At 36.8% G+C, this 22,493-nt stretch overlaps 1 protein-coding gene across 2 annotated transcripts in view; it reads left to right on the top strand.

Moving 5' to 3' along the window:
- Positions 1-22,493, top strand: part of SULT1B1 (sulfotransferase family 1B member 1) — a 28,101-nt gene that overhangs the window by 3,169 nt on the left and 2,439 nt on the right. Inside the window, exons 2-7 of one of the 2 annotated variants that reach the window (XM_036924918.2) lie at positions 11,939-12,137; positions 12,430-12,558; positions 15,810-15,907; positions 17,636-17,762; positions 18,390-18,484; positions 21,837-22,017. In XM_036924918.2, coding sequence (XP_036780813.2) covers positions 11,990-12,137; positions 12,430-12,558; positions 15,810-15,907; positions 17,636-17,762; positions 18,390-18,484; positions 21,837-22,017 — 778 coding nt within the window. In that variant the 5' untranslated portion in view covers positions 11,939-11,989. Of the gene's footprint in view, positions 1-11,849; positions 12,138-12,429; positions 12,559-15,809; positions 15,908-17,635; positions 17,763-18,389; positions 18,485-21,836; positions 22,018-22,493 lie in introns of those variants that run through there. The other variant, XM_036924916.2, reaches the window with a different exon arrangement.

Below are 22,493 nucleotides of genomic sequence, written 5' to 3'. Positions count from 1 at the left end.
TGCATGAAATCTGTTTTCCATCCCTTACATTTTCAGTCTATGTATGTCTTTAGGTCTGAAGTGAGACTCTTGTAGGCAGCATATACACACATATTGTTTCTTTATCCATTCTGTCACCTTTTGTCTTTTAATTGGTGCATTCAGTCCATTTACATTAAGGTTATTGTTAATAGGTATGTACTTATTGTGATTTTATTAATTGTTTTCTGGTTGTTTTTGTAGTTCCTATCTGTTCCTTTCTTCCTCTCTCATACTCTTCTAGTAATTTGATGGTTTTCTTTAGTGTTATACTTGGATTTCTTTTTTTTAAAATTTTTTGTGTATCTATTATAGGCTTTAGTTTTGTAGTCACCATAAGGTTCATAGATAGTTTCCTAAATATATAGCAATCTATAGTATGTTGATGGTCACTCTATTTTGAATGCAATCTAAAAGTAGTACCTTTGTATTCTTATTCTTACTGTACAATTTATGTATAAGATATCATAATCTACATCACTGGGTATCCTTTGATTGATTTTGTGTAGTTGATTTTACCACTTTTTTTTTAAACTTCATACTTGATTAGTAATTAAATGGTCTACTACCTTTACTGTAGGTTTATTTTCACTGATGAAAAATATTTAAACTTAAGAACATTTCCATCCACAGAAATCCCTTTAATATATCCTGTTAAGGCCTGTTTAGTGGTGGTGAATCTTTTAATTTTTGTTTATCTGGGAAAATTTTAATCTCTCCTTCAATTCTTGTTTGTAAGTTCTTCCCTTTCAATACATTAACTATTTCATGCCACTCCTTTTGGACTGTAAAGTTTCTGCTGAGAAATCTGCTGATAGCTTTATGAAATTTCTCTTGTAAGTAACTGTCTGTCTCTCTTGCTGTTTTTAAGATTCTCTCTTTATCTTTAATCTTTGCCATTTAAATTAATATATATCTTTTTGTTGTCATCCTGGGATGACTTTTGTTAGGGGCTCTCTAAACTTCCAGGAGCTGGGTGTCTATTTCCTTCTGCACATTGGGGAAGTTTTTAGCTGTTATTTCTTCAAAGAGACTTTTTACTCCTTTTTCTCTCTATTCTCATTCTGGTGTCCCTATTATGCAAATATTGTTTCATTTGGAGTTGTCATACAGCTCTCTTAGCATCTTCGCATTTTTAGAAACTATATTTTCTCTCTGTACCGCAGCTTCATTGTTTTCCTGTTCTCTGTTTTCCATCATGTTGATTGTCTCCTCTACTTGCAGCAATCTATTATTCATTCCCTCTATTATAGTTTTCATTTCAATTACTGTATTTCTCAGCTCTGAGTGACTCTTTTTCAAATTTTCTACCTCTTTGTTGAAGTTGTCACTGAGATAATCAATTCTTTTCCCCAGGTCAGTGAGCATCTTTATGACTGTTACTTTGAAATCTTTATTAAGAAGATTGCTAATCTCTGTTTCATTTAGCACTCTTTCTGGTGTCTTATCTTCTTTTGTTTATAACATATTCCTCTGCTCCCTCATTTTGTCTGGGGAAGGCCAGGAAAGCTGGCAAAATCTCCTACCATTTTCCAGGCAGCAAAACCTAACCACTGCTAGGCCGAGTGGGCCAAGTGGGGTGGGTGTGCAAAGCGGAACATGTTTGTCCACCTGCCCTTTCTCTTACAGAAAGAGCGCCCTTCAGCCCCCACCCCTCTAGCACACGTCCCACTCCTGGTAAATCTTTCAAACTACTGTCTCTGTTTTCGGTCTCAGAGGGACCAAAGGAGCATGCCTGTCCTTCACAAATGACAGAAGCCTCTGCCTCCCAGGTTGCTCCAACTCTCCCTGATATCCAGCCCTATTAACCACCAAAGCCCAGTGCAATGTGGACTTGTGTTCCCAGAGCAGATCTCCAGGGCAGGTGTGCAGGACTTCTGAGAGCACATTGCTGCCACACTCCATTCCTCTCCCTCCTACCTGTGGGCTGGGATGGGGGAAGGGCTAGGGTCCCAGTTGATCCCAGTTCTGCCACTTTAACTTCCTCAATGTGGTCTTTGTTTCTTGATCAGGTGTAGATGCCTGTTCTGCAGTCTTTAGGGTTAGTTATGTTTGCTGCAGTTGCATCCTTGTGTACTGGTGAGGTTTCTGCCTTCCCTGTCTTCCCTCTCTGCCATCTTTTCCACCTGGAACCTGATTATATTTTTTTAAATCTTTTTTTTTATGCTCTTCTCCACTATCTTCCTCAGCACTTCTTTCCAGTAGTTTTTTTTTTAATCCCAAAATATCTGATAATTTAATTCCGATCTGACAATGAAGTCCCAAGAACCAAGACAACTAATATTTTAGTTTCAGTTTAAAGACTGTCATGTGCCAGACCCAGGAAAAACTGATGTTTTAATTCCTGTCTGAAGATAGGAAAAAAGCTGATATCATAATTTAAAGACTATCAGGCAGGAAGTATTCTCATTTATTTGGGGTAGGGTCAGCCTTTTTGTTCTAATCAGGCCTTCAACTAATTGAATGAGGCCCAAAATACCAGGGAGAGCAATTGCTTTACTCAATTTACAAATTTAAATGTTAATCTCATTCAAAAATACCTTCATAGAAATATCCAGGAGGGGGCGGAAGATGGCGGCGTGAGTAGAGCAGCGGAAATCTCCTCCCAAAACAGCATATATCTATGAAAATATAACAAAGACAACCCTTCCTAGAATAAAGACCAGAGGACACAGGACAATATCCAGACCACATCCACACCTGAGAGAACCCAGCGCCTCGCGAAGGGGGTAAGATACAAGCCCCGGCCCCGCGGGAGCCGAGCGCCCCTCCCCCCAGCTACCGGCGGGAGAAGAGCAGGCAGAGCGGGAGGGAGACGGAGCCCAGGGCTGCCGAACACCCAGCCCCAGCCATCCGGGCCAGAGTGCAGGGTCCTCGATACTGGGAAAACAGGGCAGCAAGAACAGTGAGCAGGCACTGGAGGCTGGGCGACAGAGGACATAAGAAAAGCGCGCGACCATTTTTTTTTTTTTTTGCTTTTTTGCTGCTTTGTTTTGGCGAGCGCTTTTTGGAAGTCTTAAAGGGACAGGGACCCCAATATTAGGGAAACAGGGCAGAAAGACCGGTGAGCAGAGGCCTGAGGCTGGCACCGGAGAATAAAGAAAAACGAACGACCACCTTTTTTTTTTTTAATTAAAAAATTAAAAAAAATTTTTTTTCTTGTTTTTTTTGTGGTCGTTGTTTTGTTTTGGCGGGTGCTTTTTGGAAGTCTTAAAGGGGCAGGGCGGGCCACTTAATCCAGAGGTAGGGAATCCGGGATCTCTGGGCAACCTAACCCCTGGGCTGCAGGGAGCAGGGAGGCCCCTTACGGAGATAAATAGCCTCCCAGCAGCTCCTGCTCCAACGCGACTCCACCATTTTGGAGTAGCTGCCCGAGCCAGGCCACGCCCACAGCAACAGCGGAGATTAACTCCATAGCAGCCGGGCAGGAAGCAGAAGCCCTGTCTGCGCGCAGCTGCGCAGCACAAGCCACTAGAGGCCGCTGTTCTCCCAGGAGAGGAGGGACACAAACCAACAAGAAAGGAAGTCCTTCCAGCCGTCACTCGTCCCAGTTCTGCAGACTATTCCTATCACCATGAAAAGGCAAAGCTACAGGCAGACAAAGATCACAGAGACAACACCAGAGAAGGAGACAGACCTAACCAGTCTTCCTGACAAAGAATTCAAAATAAGAATCATAAACATGCTGACAGAGATGCAGAGAAATACGCAAGAAAAATGGGATGAAGTACGGAAAGAGATCACAGATGCCAGAAAGGAGATCGCAGAAATGAAACAAACTCTGGAAGGGTTTATAAGCAGAATGGATAGAATGCAAGAGGCCATTGATGGAATTGAAATCAGAGAACAGGAACGCATAGAAGCTGACATAGAGAGAGACAAAAGGATCTCCAGGAATGAAACAATATTAAGAGAACTGGGTGACCAATCTAAAAGGAGCAATATCCGTATTATAGGGGTCCCAGAAGAAGAAGAGAGAGGCAAAGAGATGGAAAGTATCTTAGAAGAAATAATTGCTGAAAACTTCCCCACACTGGGGGAGGAAGTAATCAAACAGACCACGGAAATACACAGAACCCCCAACAGAAAGGATCCAAGAAGGGCAACACCAAGACACATAATAATTAAAATGGCAAAGATCAAGGACAAGGAAAGAGTGTTAAAGGCAGCTAGAGAGAAAAAGGTCACCTATAAAGGGAAACCCATCAGGCTAACGTCAGATTTCTCAACAGAAACCCTACAGGCCAGAAGAGAATGGCATGATATATTTAATACAATGAAACAGAAGGGCCTTGAACCAAGGATACTGTATCCAGCACGACTATCATTCAAATATGACGGTGGGATTAAACAATTCCCAGACAAACAAAAGCTGAGGGAATTTGCTTTCCACAAACCACCTCTACAGAACATCTTACAGGGACTGCTCTAGATGGGAGCACTCCTAGAAAGAGCACAGCACAAAACACCCAACATATGAAGAATCGAGGAGGAGGAACAAGAAGGGAGAGAAGAAAAGAATCTCCAGACAGTGTATATAACAGCTCAATAAGCGAGCTAAGTTAGGCAGTAAGATACTAAAGAGGCTAACCTTGAACCTTTGGTAACCACGAATTTAAAGCCTGCAATGGCAATAAGTACATATCTTTCAATAGTCACCCTAAATGTTAATGGGTTGAATGCACCAATCAAAAGACACAGAGTAACAGAATGGATAAAAAAGCAACACCCATCTATATGCTGCTTACAAGAAACTCACCTCAAACCCAAAGACATGTACAGACTAAAAGTCAAGGGATGGAAAAACATATTTCAAGCAAACAACAGTGAGAAGAAAGCAGGGGTTGCAGTACTAATATCAGACAAAATAGACTTCAAAACAAAGAAAGTAACAAGAGATAAAGAAGGACACTACATAATGATAAAGGGCTCAGTCAAACAAGAGGATATAACCATTCTAAATATATATGCACCCAACACAGGAGCACCAGCATATGTGAAACAAATACTAACAGAACTAAAGGGGGATATAGACTGCAATGCATTCATTCTAGGAGACTTCAACACACCACTCACCCCAAAGGATAGATCCACTGGGCAGAAAATAAGTAAGGACACGGAAGCACTGAACAACACAGTAGAGCAGATGGACCTAATAGACATCTATAGAACTCTACATCCAAAAGCAGCGGGATATACATTCTTCTCAAGTGCACATGGAACATTCTCCAGAATAGACCACATACTAGGCCACAAAAAGAGCCTCAGAAAATTCCAAAAGATTGAAATCCTACCAACCAACTTTTCAGACCACAAAGGCATAAAACTAGAAATAAACTGTACAAAGAAAGCAAAGAGGCTCACGAACACATGGAGGCTTAACAACACGCTCCTAAATAATCAATGGATCAATGACCAAATCAAAATGGAGATCCAGCAATATATGGAAACAAATGACAACAACAACACTAAGCCCCAACTTCTGTGGGACGCAGCAAAAGCAGTCTTAAGAGGAAAGTATATAGCAATCCAAGCATATTTAAAAAAGGAAGAGCAATCCCAAATGAATGGTCTAATGTCACAATTATCGAAATTGGAAAAAGAAGAACAGATGAGGCCTAAGGTCAGCAGAAGGAGGGACATAATAAAGATCAGAGAAGAAATAAATAAAATTGAGAAGAATAAAACAATAGCAAAAATCAATGAAACCAAGAGCTGGTTCTTCGAGAAAATAAACAAAATAGATAAGCCTCTAGCCAGACTTATTAAGAAGAAAAGAGTGTCAACACAAATCAACAGTATCAGAAACGAGAAAGGAAAAATCACGACGGACCCCACGGAAATGCAAAGAATTATTGGAGAATACTATGAAAACCTATATGCTAACAAGCTGGGAAACCTAGGAGAAATGGACAACTTCCTAGAAAAATATAACCTTCCAAGATTGACCCAGGAAGAAACAGAAAATCTAAACAGACCAATTACCAGCAACGAAATTGAAGAGGTAATCAAAAAACTACCAAAGAACAAAACCCCCTGGCCAGATGGATTTACCTCGGAATTTTATCAGACATACAGGGAAGACATAATACCCATTCTCCTTAAAGTTTTCCAAAAAATAGAGGAGGAGGGGATACTCCCAAACTCATTCTATGAAGCTAACATCACCCTAATACCAAAACCAGGCAAAGACCCCACCAAAAAAGAAAACTACAGACCAATATCCCTGATGAACGTAGATGCAAAAATACTCAACAAAATATTAGCAAACCGAATTCAAAAATACATCAAAAGGATCCTACACCATGACCAAGTGGGATTCATCCCAGGGATGCAAGGATGGTACAACATTCGAAAGTCCATCAACATCATCCACCACATCAACAAAAAGAAAGACAAAAACCACATGATCATCTCCATAGATGCTGAAAAAGCATTTGACAAAGTTCAACATCCATTCATGTTAAAAACTCTCAGCAAAATGGGAATAGAGGGCAAGTACCTCAACATAATAAAGGCCATCTATGATAAACCCACAGCCAACATTATATTGAACAGCGAGAAGCTGAAAGCATTTCCTCTGAGATCGGGAACTAGACAGGGATGCCCACTCTCTCCACTGTTATTTAACATAGTACTGGAGGTCCTAGCCACGGCAATCAGACAAAATAAAGAAATACAAGGAATCCAGATTGGTAAAGAAGAAGTTAAACTGTCACTATTTGCAGATGACATGATACTGTACATAAAAAACCCTAAAGACTCCACCCCAAAACTACTAGAACTGATATCGGAATACAGCAAAGTTGCAGGATACAAAATCAACACACAGAAATCTGTGGCTTTCCTATATACTAACAATGAACCAACAGAGAGAGAAATCAGGAAAACAACTCCATTCACAATTACATCAAAAAAAATAAAATACCTAGGAATAAACCTAACCAAAGAAGTGAAAGACTTATACTCTGAAAACTACAAGTCACTCTTAAGAGAAATTAAAGGGGACACTAACAGATGGAAACTCATCCCATGCTCGTGGCTAGGAAGAATTAACATCGTCAAAATGGCCATCCTGCCCAAAGCAATATACAGATTTGATGCAATCCCTATGAAACTACCAGCAACATTCTTCAATGAACTGGAACAAATAATTCAAAAATTCATATGGAAACACCAAAGACCCCGAATAGTCAAAGCAATCCTGAGAAAGAAGAATAAAGTAGGGGGGATCTCACTCCCCAACTTCAAGCTCTACTATAAAGCCATAGTAATCAAGACAATTTGGTACTGGCACAAGAGCAGAGCCACAGACCAATGGAACAGACTAGAGAATCCAGACATTAACCCAGACATATATGGTCAATTAATATTTGATAAAGGAGCCATGGACATACAATGGCGAAATGACAGTCTCTTCAACAGGTGGTGCTGGCAAAACTGGACAGCTACATGTAGGAGAATGAAACTGGACCATTGTCTAACCCCATATACAAAAGTAAACTCAAAATGGATCAAAGACCTGAATGTAAGCCATGAAACCATTAAACTCCTGGAAGAAAACATAGGCGAAAACCTCTTAGACATAAACATGAGTGACCTCTTCTTGAACATATCTCCCCGGGCAAGGAAAACAACAGCAAAAATGAGTAAGTGGGACTATATTAAGCTGAAAAGCTTCTGTACAGCAAAAGACACCATCAATAGAACAAGAAGGATCCCTACAGTATGGGAGAATATATTTGAAAATGACACATCCGATAAAGGCTTGACGTCCAGAATATATAAGGAGCTCTCACGCCTCAACAAACAAAAAACAAATAACCCAATTAAAAAATGGGCAGAGGAACTGAACAGACAGTTCTCCAAAAAAGAAATACAGATGGCCAACAGACACATGAAAAGATGCTCCACATCGCTAATTATCAGAGAAATGCAAATTAAAACTACAATGAGGTATCACCTCACACCAGTAAGGATGGCTGCCATCCAAAAGACAAACAACAACAAATGTTGGCGAGGCTGTGGAGAAAGGGGAACCCTCCTACACTGCTGGTGGGAATGTAAGTTAGTTCAACCATTGTGGAAAGCAGTATGGAGGTACATCAAAATGCTCAAAACAGACTTACCATTTGACCCAGGAATTGCACTCCTAGGAATTTACCCTAAGAATGCAGCAATCAAGTTTGAGAAAGACAGATGCACCCCTATGTTTATTGCAGCACTATTTACAATAGCCAAGAATTGGAAGCAACCTAAATGTCCATCAATAGATGAATGGATAAAGAAGATGTGGTACATATACACAATGGAATACTAATCAGCTATAAGAAAAGGGCAAATCCAATCATTTGCAGCAACATGGATGGAGCTGGAGGGTATTATGCTCAGTGAAACAGGCCAAGCGGAGAAAGAGAAATACCAAATGATTTCACTTATCTGTGGAATATAAGAACAAAGGAAAAACTGAAGGAACAAAACAGCAGCAGAATCACAGAACTCAAGAATGGACTAACAGTTACCAAAGGGAAAGGGACTGGGGAGGATGGGTGGGTAGGGAGGGATAAGGGAGGGAGAAGTAGGGGGGTATTAAGATTAACATGCATGGGGGGGTAGGAGAAAAGGGAGGGCTGTACAACACAGAGAAGGCAAGTAGTGATTCTACAACATTTTGCTATGCTGATGGACAGTGACTGTAAAGGGGTTTATAGGGGAGACCTGGTATAGGGGAGAGCCTAGTAAACATAATATTCGTCATGTAAGTGTAGATTAGTGATAGCAAAAAAAAAAAAAAAAAAAAAAAAAAGGGCAGTTCCTGTGTGGTAACCTCCAACAAGTTCTACACAAGGGTATAAAGGTCATATAAAAGTGTAGGCAAAGTGTCTGTTTGTGTTTATACAGAGGATCAAAGCCTAATTGGGCTACCCCGAAAATGAACTAAGATACGATATGTAAAAGAACTTCCAACATCTGCACCCTCTGGAAGACTCATGCCAGAAGATGATCATCAAAAAACCCCAACAAAGATCCACGCACTGCTACAGCTGTAGATGCACTCATCCCACCAGTTCCTGGACCTGCCATGGGAATGAGGAAGGAGATATCTAAGCCGGCCTGTGCATACAGTAAAACAACAAAATTGGACTGGATCTATACTGTTGGAACTCAACCAAGAATTTGGAGAAGTGCAAATTGTAGCGCTCCAAAGTCTTACAACTACAGACTATTTACTGTTAAAAGAACATATGGCATGTGAACAGTCCCCAGGAATGGGTTGTTTTAATTTGTCTGATTTCTCTCAGACTGTTCAAGTTCAGTTGGACAATATCCACCATATCATAGATAAGTTTTCACAAATGCCTAAGGTGCCTAACTGGTTTTCTTGGTTTCACTGCAGATGGCTGGTAATTACAGATATGCTTTGGTTATGTAACTATACTCCTATTATGTTAATGTGTGTGTGCAATTTAAGTAGTAGCTTAAAACCTATACATGCTGAAGTTACTCTACAAGAAGATATATCAAAGAAATAATCAATCTTCCCATGTTTTCTTCCGCCTGCTACTTCTATAGCTTTTCTTCTTCCTTCCTAATTACAACCCTTAAATAGAATTCGTGCCTCATATCAAATTTACCGAGTATCATAATTCTTCCAAGTGGTAAAGATACCTCAAGACAAATGCTGGGCATAGAAGCCACAGGGCATAAATATGCAAAGAAGTAAAAAGTTAACTTTTTCAAACAATAAGGCTTCTCTCTCACTTACCAACTTCACATTTCCCTGTATGGCCCCGGAAGATGACTGGTTAGCCAGAGACGGGTAAGATTCCTCAAGGGAGGAACAACCTAAGACAGGCACAGTCGCAGGGGGGCCATCAGGTGAGAAATTGGGGATCAACAGAGGTGAGGCTTAGAACCTCACCCCCCCGTTCTGAGAGAAATCTTCTGCATACGTGGATGTTTTATTGCCCTGGTCTAGCTTGGATTAACACATAGTCTACAGGCACACACCTGATCATCTACATGTGCTCTCTTACAACACTAAACTATGTTTTCTACCTTTATCTTGTATCTACCTACCACTTCAGCATTTTATTAAAAATAATAATAATAAAGAGAGAAATGTGGTATCCACATATAAATCAAGTATAAAAACCAAATGAGTATTCATATTTGAACTGACTGTTTAGAGTTCATAATGCATGAGCAAAACCGAAAGTTTCTGTGATGACTGCCCTTGTACTGTTCACTATGTAACTTATTCATTATGTAAGAATTTGTTCTACATGTAAAAACTTGTTTGTTATGCCTCAGAAGATTGGAGACTGACAAAAATTAGGCTTGGGGTGGAATAATGATTGTGCATTGAGCATTGACTCCCCTATACAGAATTTTATTGTCGTTAACAACCATTTGATCAATAAATATGAGAGATGCCCTCACAAAAAAAAAAAAAGGACAGACTTCCAATGGTAAAATAAATTAGTAACCGGGATGTAAGGTATAGCATAAGGAATATAGTCAAGATATTGTAACAGCCTGGTAGGGTGATAGCTGGAACCTAGAATTATGTATATAAATGTTCTACCACTGTGTTGTACACTTGAAACTCATGTAATGTAATAGTGTGTGTCAACTACCCTTCAATAAAAAATAATTATTAAAATTAAAAAAAAAAAAAAAAAAAAAAAAAGAAATATCCAGAATGATGTTTGACCCCAAGTATCTGGGCACCTCATGGCCCAGTCAAGTTGGGCCATAAAATTAACCATCATAGTTTCTAAGCAAGATGGAGTAACAAGAACTAGGTTTACACTCATGTGAAACAGCCAAAATGAAAGATAGTGGATAAGAAAGAAAAAAACCCTGAGCCCTAGGATTTCCCTAGCTTACTGCCTTGAGAGAATTCCCCTGTCACACTTTAGGAAGGAGAAACCCAAGCACAACAGCAGACATCCAATAAAAAATATCAGGCATACAAGCAAGCAGAAAGGGGCTACCACAGTGTAAAGGAAAATAACTCAATTGAAAACTACATAGAACTAACACAAATGTTAAAATTAGGAAATAAAGACATTAAGACAGTCATTGTATAACTATACTTAATATGTTCCAAAAGCTGCTACTGTAAAAAATATAATAATTCCCAAAATACTCTTCTAGAGATGACAACTACAACATCTGTGATATAAATGCATGGGATGGAATTAACATTAGGTTACACACTGCAGAAGAAAAGGTTAGTGAACATGAGGCATAGCAAGAGATTTTACTCAAAATGAAGCACAGAAAGCTTTTTAAAATGAGAAGAGCATCAATATGCTATGAACAATTGTATGTGACTCGGTGTTTCAGAAGAGAGAGAGAGACAGAAAAATTATTTGAGGAGTCATTGTTAATGCACAATTCCAAGAGGCTCCATAAACCTGAAGAAAATGCCCATGAAAATAACCACACCAAGATCATCATAATTCAATTTCTTAAAACCAGTGATATAGAAAAAAAATCTTAATAACAGACAAACAAAACATATGCATTACGTGCAAAGGTAAGAATGAGCAGATTTCCTATAAGGAAAAACATGAAGTACAACTGAAGTGTAGTGAATGAGTGATAGGTTGATTTTGCCTTAAGTCCAGGTATTTTTAGCGTATTTCTACAAAATGTGATTTTTAACTCAAAACAATTGCAGTTCATTTCTTCCCAAAGCTTCCACTAAAGACCTTTGCTCTGCTTGTCACTCAGCCAGTTGCTACTCTTGGAATTTACAGCTTGATATCTACAAAAAGTGCACTTTGTATTTAGATCTTTGCATGCTCAGTGTGTCAAAGGCCAATTTTACTTTGTGTTAATCTGCAGTGTTTTAAGAATAACATTAGTTATTCTGCATCTGATTTTCATCCCCTTTATTTCTCTACAGTTGGATTATCAGTAAATATTCTATCAAATATTTGTACAATCTGGCATAAAAATGATGTCCCCAAAAGATGTCCTGAGAAAAAACCTGCAGATGGTCCATGGCTATCCCATGATCCATGCTTTTGTAAACAACTGGGAAAGGATTGAACAATTCCACAGCAGGCCAGATGACATCGTAATAGTCACTTACCCCAAATCAGGTGAGTTTTGTGGCCTGAAAAATGCAGATCTGACTTCAATCTTTGTTTCCTGAAAATCAACTTCTCTGTAAAATCATTATCATCCTAAATAAAAGAAATATTATGATCAGTCTAGCCATCTACTTTGAGTACATAAAAATGGGCATTTGGTGCATAGAAAGGGAAACTCTGAAAATTAAGTTTCTCATATTCTTATATTCTTAAGAATGTATTGAGATGGCAGGACTCCCACAGGTACTTTTCTCCCCCAGACTGGGATGGTAATTATAAAAAATATTGTCTTTTGCCACAGGTACCACTTGGGTTAGTGAAATTGTGGATATGGTTATAAATGATGGAGATGTTGAAAAATGTAAGCGAGATTTTATAACTGCTAAAGTTCCAATGTTGGAAATGGCTGTTCCTGGACTAAGAACTTCAGGTAATTTTAAACCACCTGGCAATTATAATTTTGTAATATTTTTTGCACAGCATACTGATTATTATTATTGTGATTCCCTTGTAAAGAAAATGGAGTTGATTTAGTAACAGAAAATAAAAGTTGACACACAGCATAACCAAGGCACATAGAAAACCTGCAGTAGTTCAGTCCATTGCATATGAGGTACAATAACAAAAGAGGAAATAATTTTGTTGCAGAAAACAACTAAAAATTTGTTTGATGACATAAAAAATGTTCCTTAGCTTTTGTTGGTGTTGTGTAGAATTTGACTGATTAGCACAGTAAGTTCCCAATTTAAGACTTTCCTATAGTTAAATAAGTAAAGAAGCATCAATTCTTCCCAAATGTAAAATTTATTATTAATGCAACCTATTTTTCATTCCACAAATAGTTGAATGCTTCAAAGGAATTATTTTATGCACTGTGCTATGGGCTATATTTAAAATGATTAGTAAATTAAATGCTCTTTTCTCAAAGAACCTATAGTAATGGTGTGACATTAAATAAGTAAATACATTAACAATATGTGAATATTTTTAGTCTTTTGTATCCAAAGAATAGGGTTCTATGAAAAAGAACAATAGAAGAGTTTACTTTAGGATGGGTATTTAGAGATTTCTACCCTGAATTGAGACCTAATGTCATGTACATAGTTGGAGAAAGTGTATTTCAGAAAAGTAAAATATTAGGTACAGAGGCCTAGATGCAGAAAAGTCCCTGGTGTAGTCCAGGGACTAAAAGAAAAACAACAGAAAATGACAACAACAATGAAAGAAAGGAAAAGTGAGATGCAGAACAATAGGAGACTTATGTAAGATCCTGTAAGGCTTCTACAATTCTTAAGAAACACTCAGTGAGCTAGGAGGGAATGAGAAGAGTAGGTAACTGAGAAGGGCCCAAGATGCGGGGCCTGGCTCTCAATGCTGCCGGAGACCTGAGATAAGAAAACAAAAATGTGTGCATGAATGTGCACATTAAAAAGAGTGGAATTCAAATTTTCTCCCCTACTGGAGCTGGTTACTTCCACAGACAGAAAAGGACCGGCTGGGAAGGTATCATTCCTTCTGCATTACTGCCTAAAGTTAGAAAGCAAATGCTAAAGCTTGGAACTAAAGGGTTATTCTGGAACAAGCAACCAAAACTAGTACAAGAAGAAATTAAGGCTCCAGAGCCATAGAAAAGTATGAAATGAAAAAGTGACAGAATCAAAGTAATCAGGGACAGGGGAATCAGGATTACATGGGAGATGGGGCTGGGTTTGGGGAGTGAGACTGTGTATCACTGCCAGAGAGTAAGTAGGTGAGGTGGCAGGTAAAGGGGGGTAAACTAAGCTGGCACTTAGGCTTACTCTGAAGTCTGAATGTGAATACTTGTGAAGTCATTTTCTATTCCCAACATTTGTATGTAAATGTACACCCTGTAAATATAAAGAGCCTTGCATGGCAATAATTACAAGAAAGAAGGGGTTGAGAAATTTTTGAGTGAAGTTGAGAGACATAAGAGGATCAACAAATATAGGAAAAACTTCATTAAAGAAGCAGACATAAAATTTCATAACATAGGCACTGAGGAATAGTGGTTGTGGAAGATCATGATTTCTCATTTAATTAGCTATGGTGGCTGTAGCTTCCAGATCAGTAGAAGAATAATAAAATACCTGGTAGAATTATAATTAAGGTTTCCAGATAAAACTCAAGATACCCAACTAAATTTGAAATTCAGATAAATAGCTATTTTATTTGCTATAAGGATATTCCAAGTATTATTTGGGAAATTCTTATAATGAATGATAGCTATTATTTATTTGAAATTCAAATTTAACTGGAATTCTTGCATCTTCATTTCCTAAATCTGCCTACTCAAACTTCATTATATTAAGGGGTTCTTCTTAATACAATCACCTGCTATACACTGATCTCTGTAGAATGTTCGCTAGTGAACAAAACAAGCTACATTCTGCACTCATGAAATCTCCATTCTAATGTGTGTGTTTGGAGAACAGGGTGGGGAAAAGGCATGGGAACTGACAATAAATACGTACATAAATGAATTATGAAACAAACTATATAGAACACTTAAAGATTATGTTTAGAGAGACTGAGTGGCTTTTTAAACGTATGCAAACAACTGAAGCATGAGATTGCTTTCAATGAATGACTCATACAACTTTGGGTGGTGTGCTTTTGCATGCAAAGGTGGGAAGATAATGTAGGATTAACAGGTAATATAGAGGTTAGACTGGATGTAAATAATATTATTTTAAAAATGCACAGGACTTTAAGATGCATTCGATGTGAAAGGTGAAAGAGGACTCAACAGTAACTGAAATTTTATGGGTTGTTAACTTTCAAGGAGAGGGTGGCATTAACAGATATATCTGAGATGTGATAAAGGCCTCTGAGCCTATTAAAAAAATCGTAAGTCAAAAGGGTAAGTCCAACTCTTCCTTGTCTATGTCAGAAATTCTCTGAGTATGCCTTTACTCCAAAAGTGTTTCAGACTGGCCAAGTCATTCATGTAGTGAGATCTAGGACCCCTGTATCTTCCTTGCTCTGAAGGTAGAAAAAAAATGGATACTTTTGTAGGGAAGTTCATATGTCCCTCATCCAAAGACTTAATTTGAAACCAACTTCTACCACCTAGAAGTTTTTACTTTGGAGAGTTCAAATAATACCTAAAAATTACTCAACATTTTCATTTTACATATATATATTGCATGCATATGACACATAAAGGAAATGATGAAAATACAGATACAATAGCGATACACAAAAGTTACATCATTTATACCACAATAACTGATGCAAAACAATAGCTGATGTGAGAATTACTAGTTACCAATAACTTTTGACATACAGAAAACATTTTTATAATTATTTATAATAATTGTCAGGTATGACAAAACTCCAAGTTGCTAAGGTTGGATTATTACTCCTCATTTTGGAGATGGAGAAAGTGAAGCATGGGGACTGGAATATGCTCAAACGTCTTAGGATAAGTAAATGATAGAGTTAGGACTCGAACCCAAGGACGCTAACCTCAGAACCTATGCCTTTAACCATTACACAGTATTCCTTTCGGAATCCTGATAAATAATGCCTGCAGTTGCTTCAAAATTTATCAGCCTTATACACTGCTCAGAACTGTTTTGAAAGGTTGGTTGAGAAATTCAGGAAATAGAGGCTCATTGAAAACTCTAGTATTTCTACATACCGAACTAATTTTCCCAGGCATAGACCAATTAGAGAAGAATCTGTCACCTCGGATTGTGAAGACACATCTACCAATTGATCTCCTTCCTAAGTCTTTCTGGGACAACAACTGCAAGGTATGCTCTGGACTGCAAGGCAGATTTAAATTGTTTCCACCCCTTTACTCACTCATTTAATAATTGCCTAAATGTTTCATTTACTCGTTACTGTGAGAACCGTGCTGCAAAAACATACAAAATGTGCTTCAATTAAAAGCATGTATTTTAGTTTAAACCAATATACTCAAGCTTTCTAAAGTTATATAGCAACAGAATCCTCATTTCAGTACAACATCGTTACTATTATTCCCTAGGTGTCCCCAGATATTCTGGCCTTCTCTGAAAACTCAGTGTAAGGGTATCAGTTATTTGACTGGTAGAATTCTCCAGTGAAACTTTTGTGCCTGCATATTTGCTTTGGGGGAACTCTTACGTTTTAAATTCAATTCTTTCAGTGACTGTGGAGCTATTCAAACTACCTAGTTCATCTTAGCTGACTTTTGCTACTTTGTGCTGAGTGGAGAATTCTAAATTCTTGAATTTTGTAATGAAAAGTTGTTCATAATTCTTTCTTATTATTTCTTTTGAAAGACTATTTTTACAGCAATTTTGTTTGTTTTTAGAGAAACTTTAGGTTCACCACAAAATTGAGAGGAAGGTAAAGAGAGTTTCCCTATACTCCTTGCCTCCACAGATGCATAGCCTCCCCATTATCAACATCTTCCACTAGAGAGGTATATTTGTTACAACTGATGAACCTGCATTGACCAACCATTGTCACTATTTGGACTATACAGTCCATAGTTTACATTAGTGTTAACTCTTGGTGTTGTCTATCTTATGAATTTGGACAAATGTGTAATGACATATATATATACCATTATAGTATTAAATAGTGTTGTTTTCACTGCCCTAAAAACCCTCTGCTCCCCCTATTCATTCCTCCCACTCTCCAGCCCTGGAAATCACTTATCTTTTTGTTGCCTCCATAATTTTGCCTTTTCTAAAATGCCATTCAGTTAGAATTGTACTCTTTCACTTAGTAACATGCATTTAAGGTTCTTCTATGTCTTTTCATGCCTTGATAGCTCATTTCTTTTTAGTGTGGAATAATATTCAACTGTCAGAATTTACCCCAGTTTATTTATCTATTCACCTCCTGAAGGACATCTTGGTTGCTTTCAAGTTCCAGCAATTATGAATAAAGCTACTATAAATATCCATTTTTGTGTGGACCTTATTTTTCAACTCCTTTGGATAAATACCAAGTAGAATCTTTGCTGGATTGTATGGTAAGAGTATGTGTAATTTTGCAAAAAACTGCCAAAGTATCTTTCAAAGTAGCAGTATCATTTTGCCTTCCTGAGCAATGAATGAGAGTTACCGCTACTCTACATCTTTACCAGGATTTAGTATTGTTGGTGTTCTGGATTTTGGTCACTTTAATAAGTATGGAATAATGTCTCATTTTAATTTGCATTTCCCTGATGACATATAATGTAAAGAATTATTTCATACTGCTTTTATTCTTTTAATACCTGCAAGATTTATTGTGACACCCATTTTTTTCCTTGATCTTAGTTATTTGTGTCTTCTCTCTTTTATTTTGTCAGACTTGCTAGATGTTTATCAATTTTATTATTTTTTAAAAATAAGAGTCTGCCTTATGTTTCATTAATTTTCTCTATTTTTTTTCCGATTTTTACTTTCATGGATTTTAAATCTGTTGTTTTACTTGTCAGTACTTTAATTTTTTTTCTTAAATAAAAGATCATTCATTTGATTTTCTTCCTCCTCCCTCTGCAGATGATTTATCTGGCTCGAAATGCCAAGGATGTTGCAGTCTCATATTACCATTTTGACTTAATGAATAATTTGGAACCTCTTCCTGGCACCTGGGAGGAATATCTGGAGAGATTCATGACTGGAAATGGTATGTTGACCTTGGCTTAAAATTAATAAGCAATTAAAAATTTTTTAATAATATTATTAACTATCACTGGTATGATTTTTTCCCTTCAAAACATTTTTACAAGTCAGTAACAAATACATAACCATTTTAAAAAGTCATATCAAATACGAAATATTTAACTATGACATTCTATATATATAAACCTGATATTAAACATTGGTTTAATGAAAATATTCTCAAATCCCTTTTCAGTTACTAGAAATCCATTCTTCATTCCTGCTCACAACAGAAATTGCTTAACTTGACCAAATCATTAGTTAGATCTGTTATACATATATTTATAAAACTTAAATAAATAGTTGATATGAGTGCTTAGTAGAAGAAAGTTCCCTTCCATGTGTGAGGCTAGCTATGACTTGTTGAAGGTCAATGTATTTTCACTTGAAATGCTTCCTTTGTACCTTATATTTTTTAATCCAATTGTACATCCATCAGTGGCTGATTATATATGTTTTTAATTGGCCTTATGTTCTCAGTTCCTTTAATCACTAAATTTCTTTAAATGTTGGTACAATTTGACTTGTTCTTGAGAAACAGTCTTTAATTTGATGCATGTTTATGGAAATAGACTATTTCTCTGGTTTTCAGTTGCCTATGGTTCCTGGTTTAATCATGTAAAAAGCTGGTGGAAGAAAAAGGAAAACCACCCAATACTTTTCCTGTACTATGAAGATATGAAAGAGGTAAAATGGTAGAAATTCATTCTGGATAATTTCCCCACTACATCCTGGGATAAAAGGATTAAATATATTTTCAACTTTATGGAGTCCAAAATGATATGACTGCTTTGACAATTCTCCATGCTTACCCAAATCTTGCTAAGATAATTAGTGACCTTGTAGTCATGAATTCAATGACATTTTTATTCCTCTTATGCTTTTAACCATTGTGTTTAATTTGAGCACCTTTTCATTTTGCAATTCTCTCTTATATTTAACAAGCTATCACACTCTCATGGTTTTCCTGGGGATCTCTATCTATCACTTAGTCATTTTTCTTTTAAAGTTATTTGCTGTATTTGGTGATCATGTCCATGGCCACTACTGCCAAACTGTTTATGTGCTACTGAACACCCAAAACTCCATTTTGTCTTCTATCCTTATTCACATGCAAGCTTACGTTAAAACAACCCTCAAATTTTACATGTTCAAATTCATCTTACTTCTGTCTCTCTCTCTTGTGGTTAATGATGTTATTTGTCTGTTCAGTTTTTAAAGCTTGAAAGTAAATTGTCCTCACTAGCTTCTATGTGTAGATTTCATTCCACTATATCCTGAACACCTGCTGGTTCATATACCTTACCTATTATTTATTCAACTGTGTCCCCCTCCTTTACTTTCTTACTACCTTCCTCTTAGTTCAGGGACCCATAACTATTCATTCGGTCTTCTGTATGAACTAGTATTAGTTCAAATACTACTGCAAAGTTCCAAAACTATTCTGGACCTGTTTTATTTAAATTAACCAAATACACACACACACACACACACACACACACACACACACACATCATAACCCTACACATACACATACACAGCCCTGGGAAACATATGGACACCAAGTTCCTGTAGTTATAAAGGCTGGGCATACAAATGAGGATATTTTTCATATGTTCAGTTGCATGATAGAAGTCACAATATTTATCGTTCTTATAACTGCATCCACAGTACCTACAATAGAGCACCTACAATAAATAGGGGCTGAATGGTCACTTGTTGGATGAATAATTGTTTGAATGAATGAGTAAGCAGTAATAACAAACATTTTAGTGACATCAGTCCTAACTTTGCCTAACAGAAATCATGCTGTATATGAAATCTCCCTTTCTCTAATATTTTTAAGAAACCTCTAGGGTATTTTTCCCATCTTATCAAAAAGAGTCCTTTGAGGTTTTCTGCCATGCCTGGGCTCCCACTTTCCATTATGCTTGTTTGCAGCCCATAGAGAATCTGTGGTCTCAACCTTATCATTATCCCTTCATGCAGGGTTTGAGGTACTTAATGTCAATTTTGTGCAAAACCAAAGTGGTTTATGAAACCACTTAAAAAGTGGCAATATACCTTGAGTGTTGAATTAACCAGAGATAAGTTATGAATTTTTCACAAGAGAAAAATTGTCCTTCCACACCAAGTATCTCTTGATTCCCCAGACACCAGAATAGTGTACTTCCTAGCCATATGAAAAGAGCAATTTTTTGAAAAGAGCTTCTGAATATAGTTCTTTTATCCATATGATGGAAAAATACATTTCCTGGGCTGGACTGGTATCTAAATGCTGAGTCAGACATCATGCTGTTCCCCACATGATACTCTCAAGTCTACCATTTCTCTCCTTATTCAGCTAAAATGCCTTATTCAAATCAACTCATTCATATTGATTTGTGGTCTTGCTTACTCAGCATTTAAGCAAATGCAGATGTTTTGAATCCTACTCGAACCTGCTACATACATCATATTTAATATGATGTGTTTCTCCCATTATAGTTATTTTAGACAGCATTATAAAGAGTTTTAATATAACAACAATGGAACCAAATTACAATTATATATCAAGAATAAAATTCAGAGAGAGGTCTAATAACTTACATCAGGTTTACAAGTGTCTGCCTGAATTCTCAGTCAAAGAGGTGAAAGAGAAATATAGTAGAGGAAGATTCAAAAAGAGACAGCACTCTACTTCTACTGGCCTATAAACTAACATCACTAATACTGTGGCAGTGATCAGATTATCTTCCAACCTACCATACATCACTTTCTATTTGCCTGTCCATTTATATGTTTTTCTGGTACCACTACTAACTTTTCTTTTGGCTTTGTCTCCACTATCATCATTTCTGACCTTTTACTCACTTTTACTCACTGACACCCCTTAACAAGTCATCTCATTCTTGTCTTAACAAGGTCTGATACATAAAAGCATTGCCAGAACTTCCTTTGTATGGGATTCTTTGTCAAAGCATACACGTGCCTGCACAGACAGACACAAACACACTCACACACAATAAATAAGACACTATTAAATGCTGTTGCTTCCTTACCACTGAACAGATACAGTCCAAAACCTTCAGCAGGACACACAAGGATGCTCTCAAATTTATCCCAACTTCTCTCTCCAGTTTTATAGCTGCTGTCACTCCCTCAAAAAACTCAAACCTAACTCTAAGCACTTTGTTTTTTCCTCCCTTACACATATGATGAGACTCTGTACCTGCAAAAGCTTTAACTGTTTTTCTCTACTGGAAATCCAGTCTCCAGTGCCTCAGCAGACAGTGCTTCTTGGTGACTTCTGACGACTCTTTTTCAACTCAACTTAGACATCACCTTCTTAAAACTGCTCTAAACATATCCTTACAGATTTTGGTTTAGATTCCTAAAAAGTTACAAATAGTTTATGTCATTAAAATATGAAAAGAAAATCCATTTCTCAGATTTTGTTCCTTTTGTCCTCAATGGTTAAACAATAATTTAGGTCTTGATACCTTTGCATCTATGTTAAAATTAATTTTTAACAGCATATGTCGAAGGAAGGTATAATCAGTATTTATACTTTTAGGCAAATATGCTTAATGTCCATGAATTTATTATTTTTATTTTTAAATATTTTTATTAAAAAACAAGAAAGAAATTTGGTTAAGAACAGAAAAATAAAGGTGGAAAGAATAAAAAGACATTGAGTCCCTAGAACATTCAACATTCAGATTGACAGATTAAGCTTAAAATAGTTGTTAGGCTTTTTTTCTCCAACTATTGTTAATATTTAGCCCAAGCTTTGTTCTTGTTGTACTTTCAATGTGAACTAAAAATATAAGATTTAGAATAAACAAAATATTTCCACTCTATTTTTACTAAACAATTTACTGATTTTTTTCATTTTTATGATGAATTAAAAAAAATTATTAATAGATCCAACCAAATAAGGATTCAATATTTAGAATCAACATTTAAGAAAACATTATAAATACTATAGTTTTTCACATTATGTTTAATGATTTACTGTTTATCATTTACTTGGATATGTCTCTTTACCTACTGATAGAATCCAAAGCAGGAAATCAAGAAGATTGCTAGATTTCTAGAGAAAAATCTGAATGATGAGATCTTGGATAAGATCAACCATCACACCTCATTTGAAATGATGAAAGACAACCCTTTGGTGAATTATACGCATTTACCAAATATAGTGATGGATCAAAGCAAATCTCCTTTTATGCGCAAAGGTGAATATTTTGCTGAGTTTATTTTACTTTTTTACTTTCTTATGAATTACTCTGAAATGAAGATTAGGTTTGGTGATCTCTACCAAGTTACTCAGACAGTTTGGGCACCAATTTCTTCCTCTGTAAAAATACATACTACAAATAGTTGCTGAATTACATTAGAAAGTATTAAAGGAAATAATGCATGTAAACCTGTTACCAGAATACCTTGAGTACTTGATACATATTTCTGCTTCTATTTATTACTTTGTTAAATGGAATTGGCTTTGTCAGTTTTTATGTGAGTTATTCCAAATTTGTGATTCCTAAGTCTTAAATCTTTGTCCAAATCAGCATAGGCCTCCTTCTTCTTGGTAGTGATAAACTGATGTCACTCAATACAATACTATCTTCTTTATAAAGATCCTAGATCATTTAGAAAACAGTAGTCACTTCGTTAAAAAGGATTCAGCAAGAGAAAGGACCTTTTTTTTTTA

Source organism: Manis pentadactyla, chromosome 5, assembly GCF_030020395.1.
Source record: "Manis pentadactyla isolate mManPen7 chromosome 5, mManPen7.hap1, whole genome shotgun sequence".
NCBI lineage: Eukaryota > Metazoa > Chordata > Mammalia > Pholidota > Manidae > Manis > Manis pentadactyla.
This window is presented reverse-complemented; position numbering and strand designations above follow the sequence as displayed.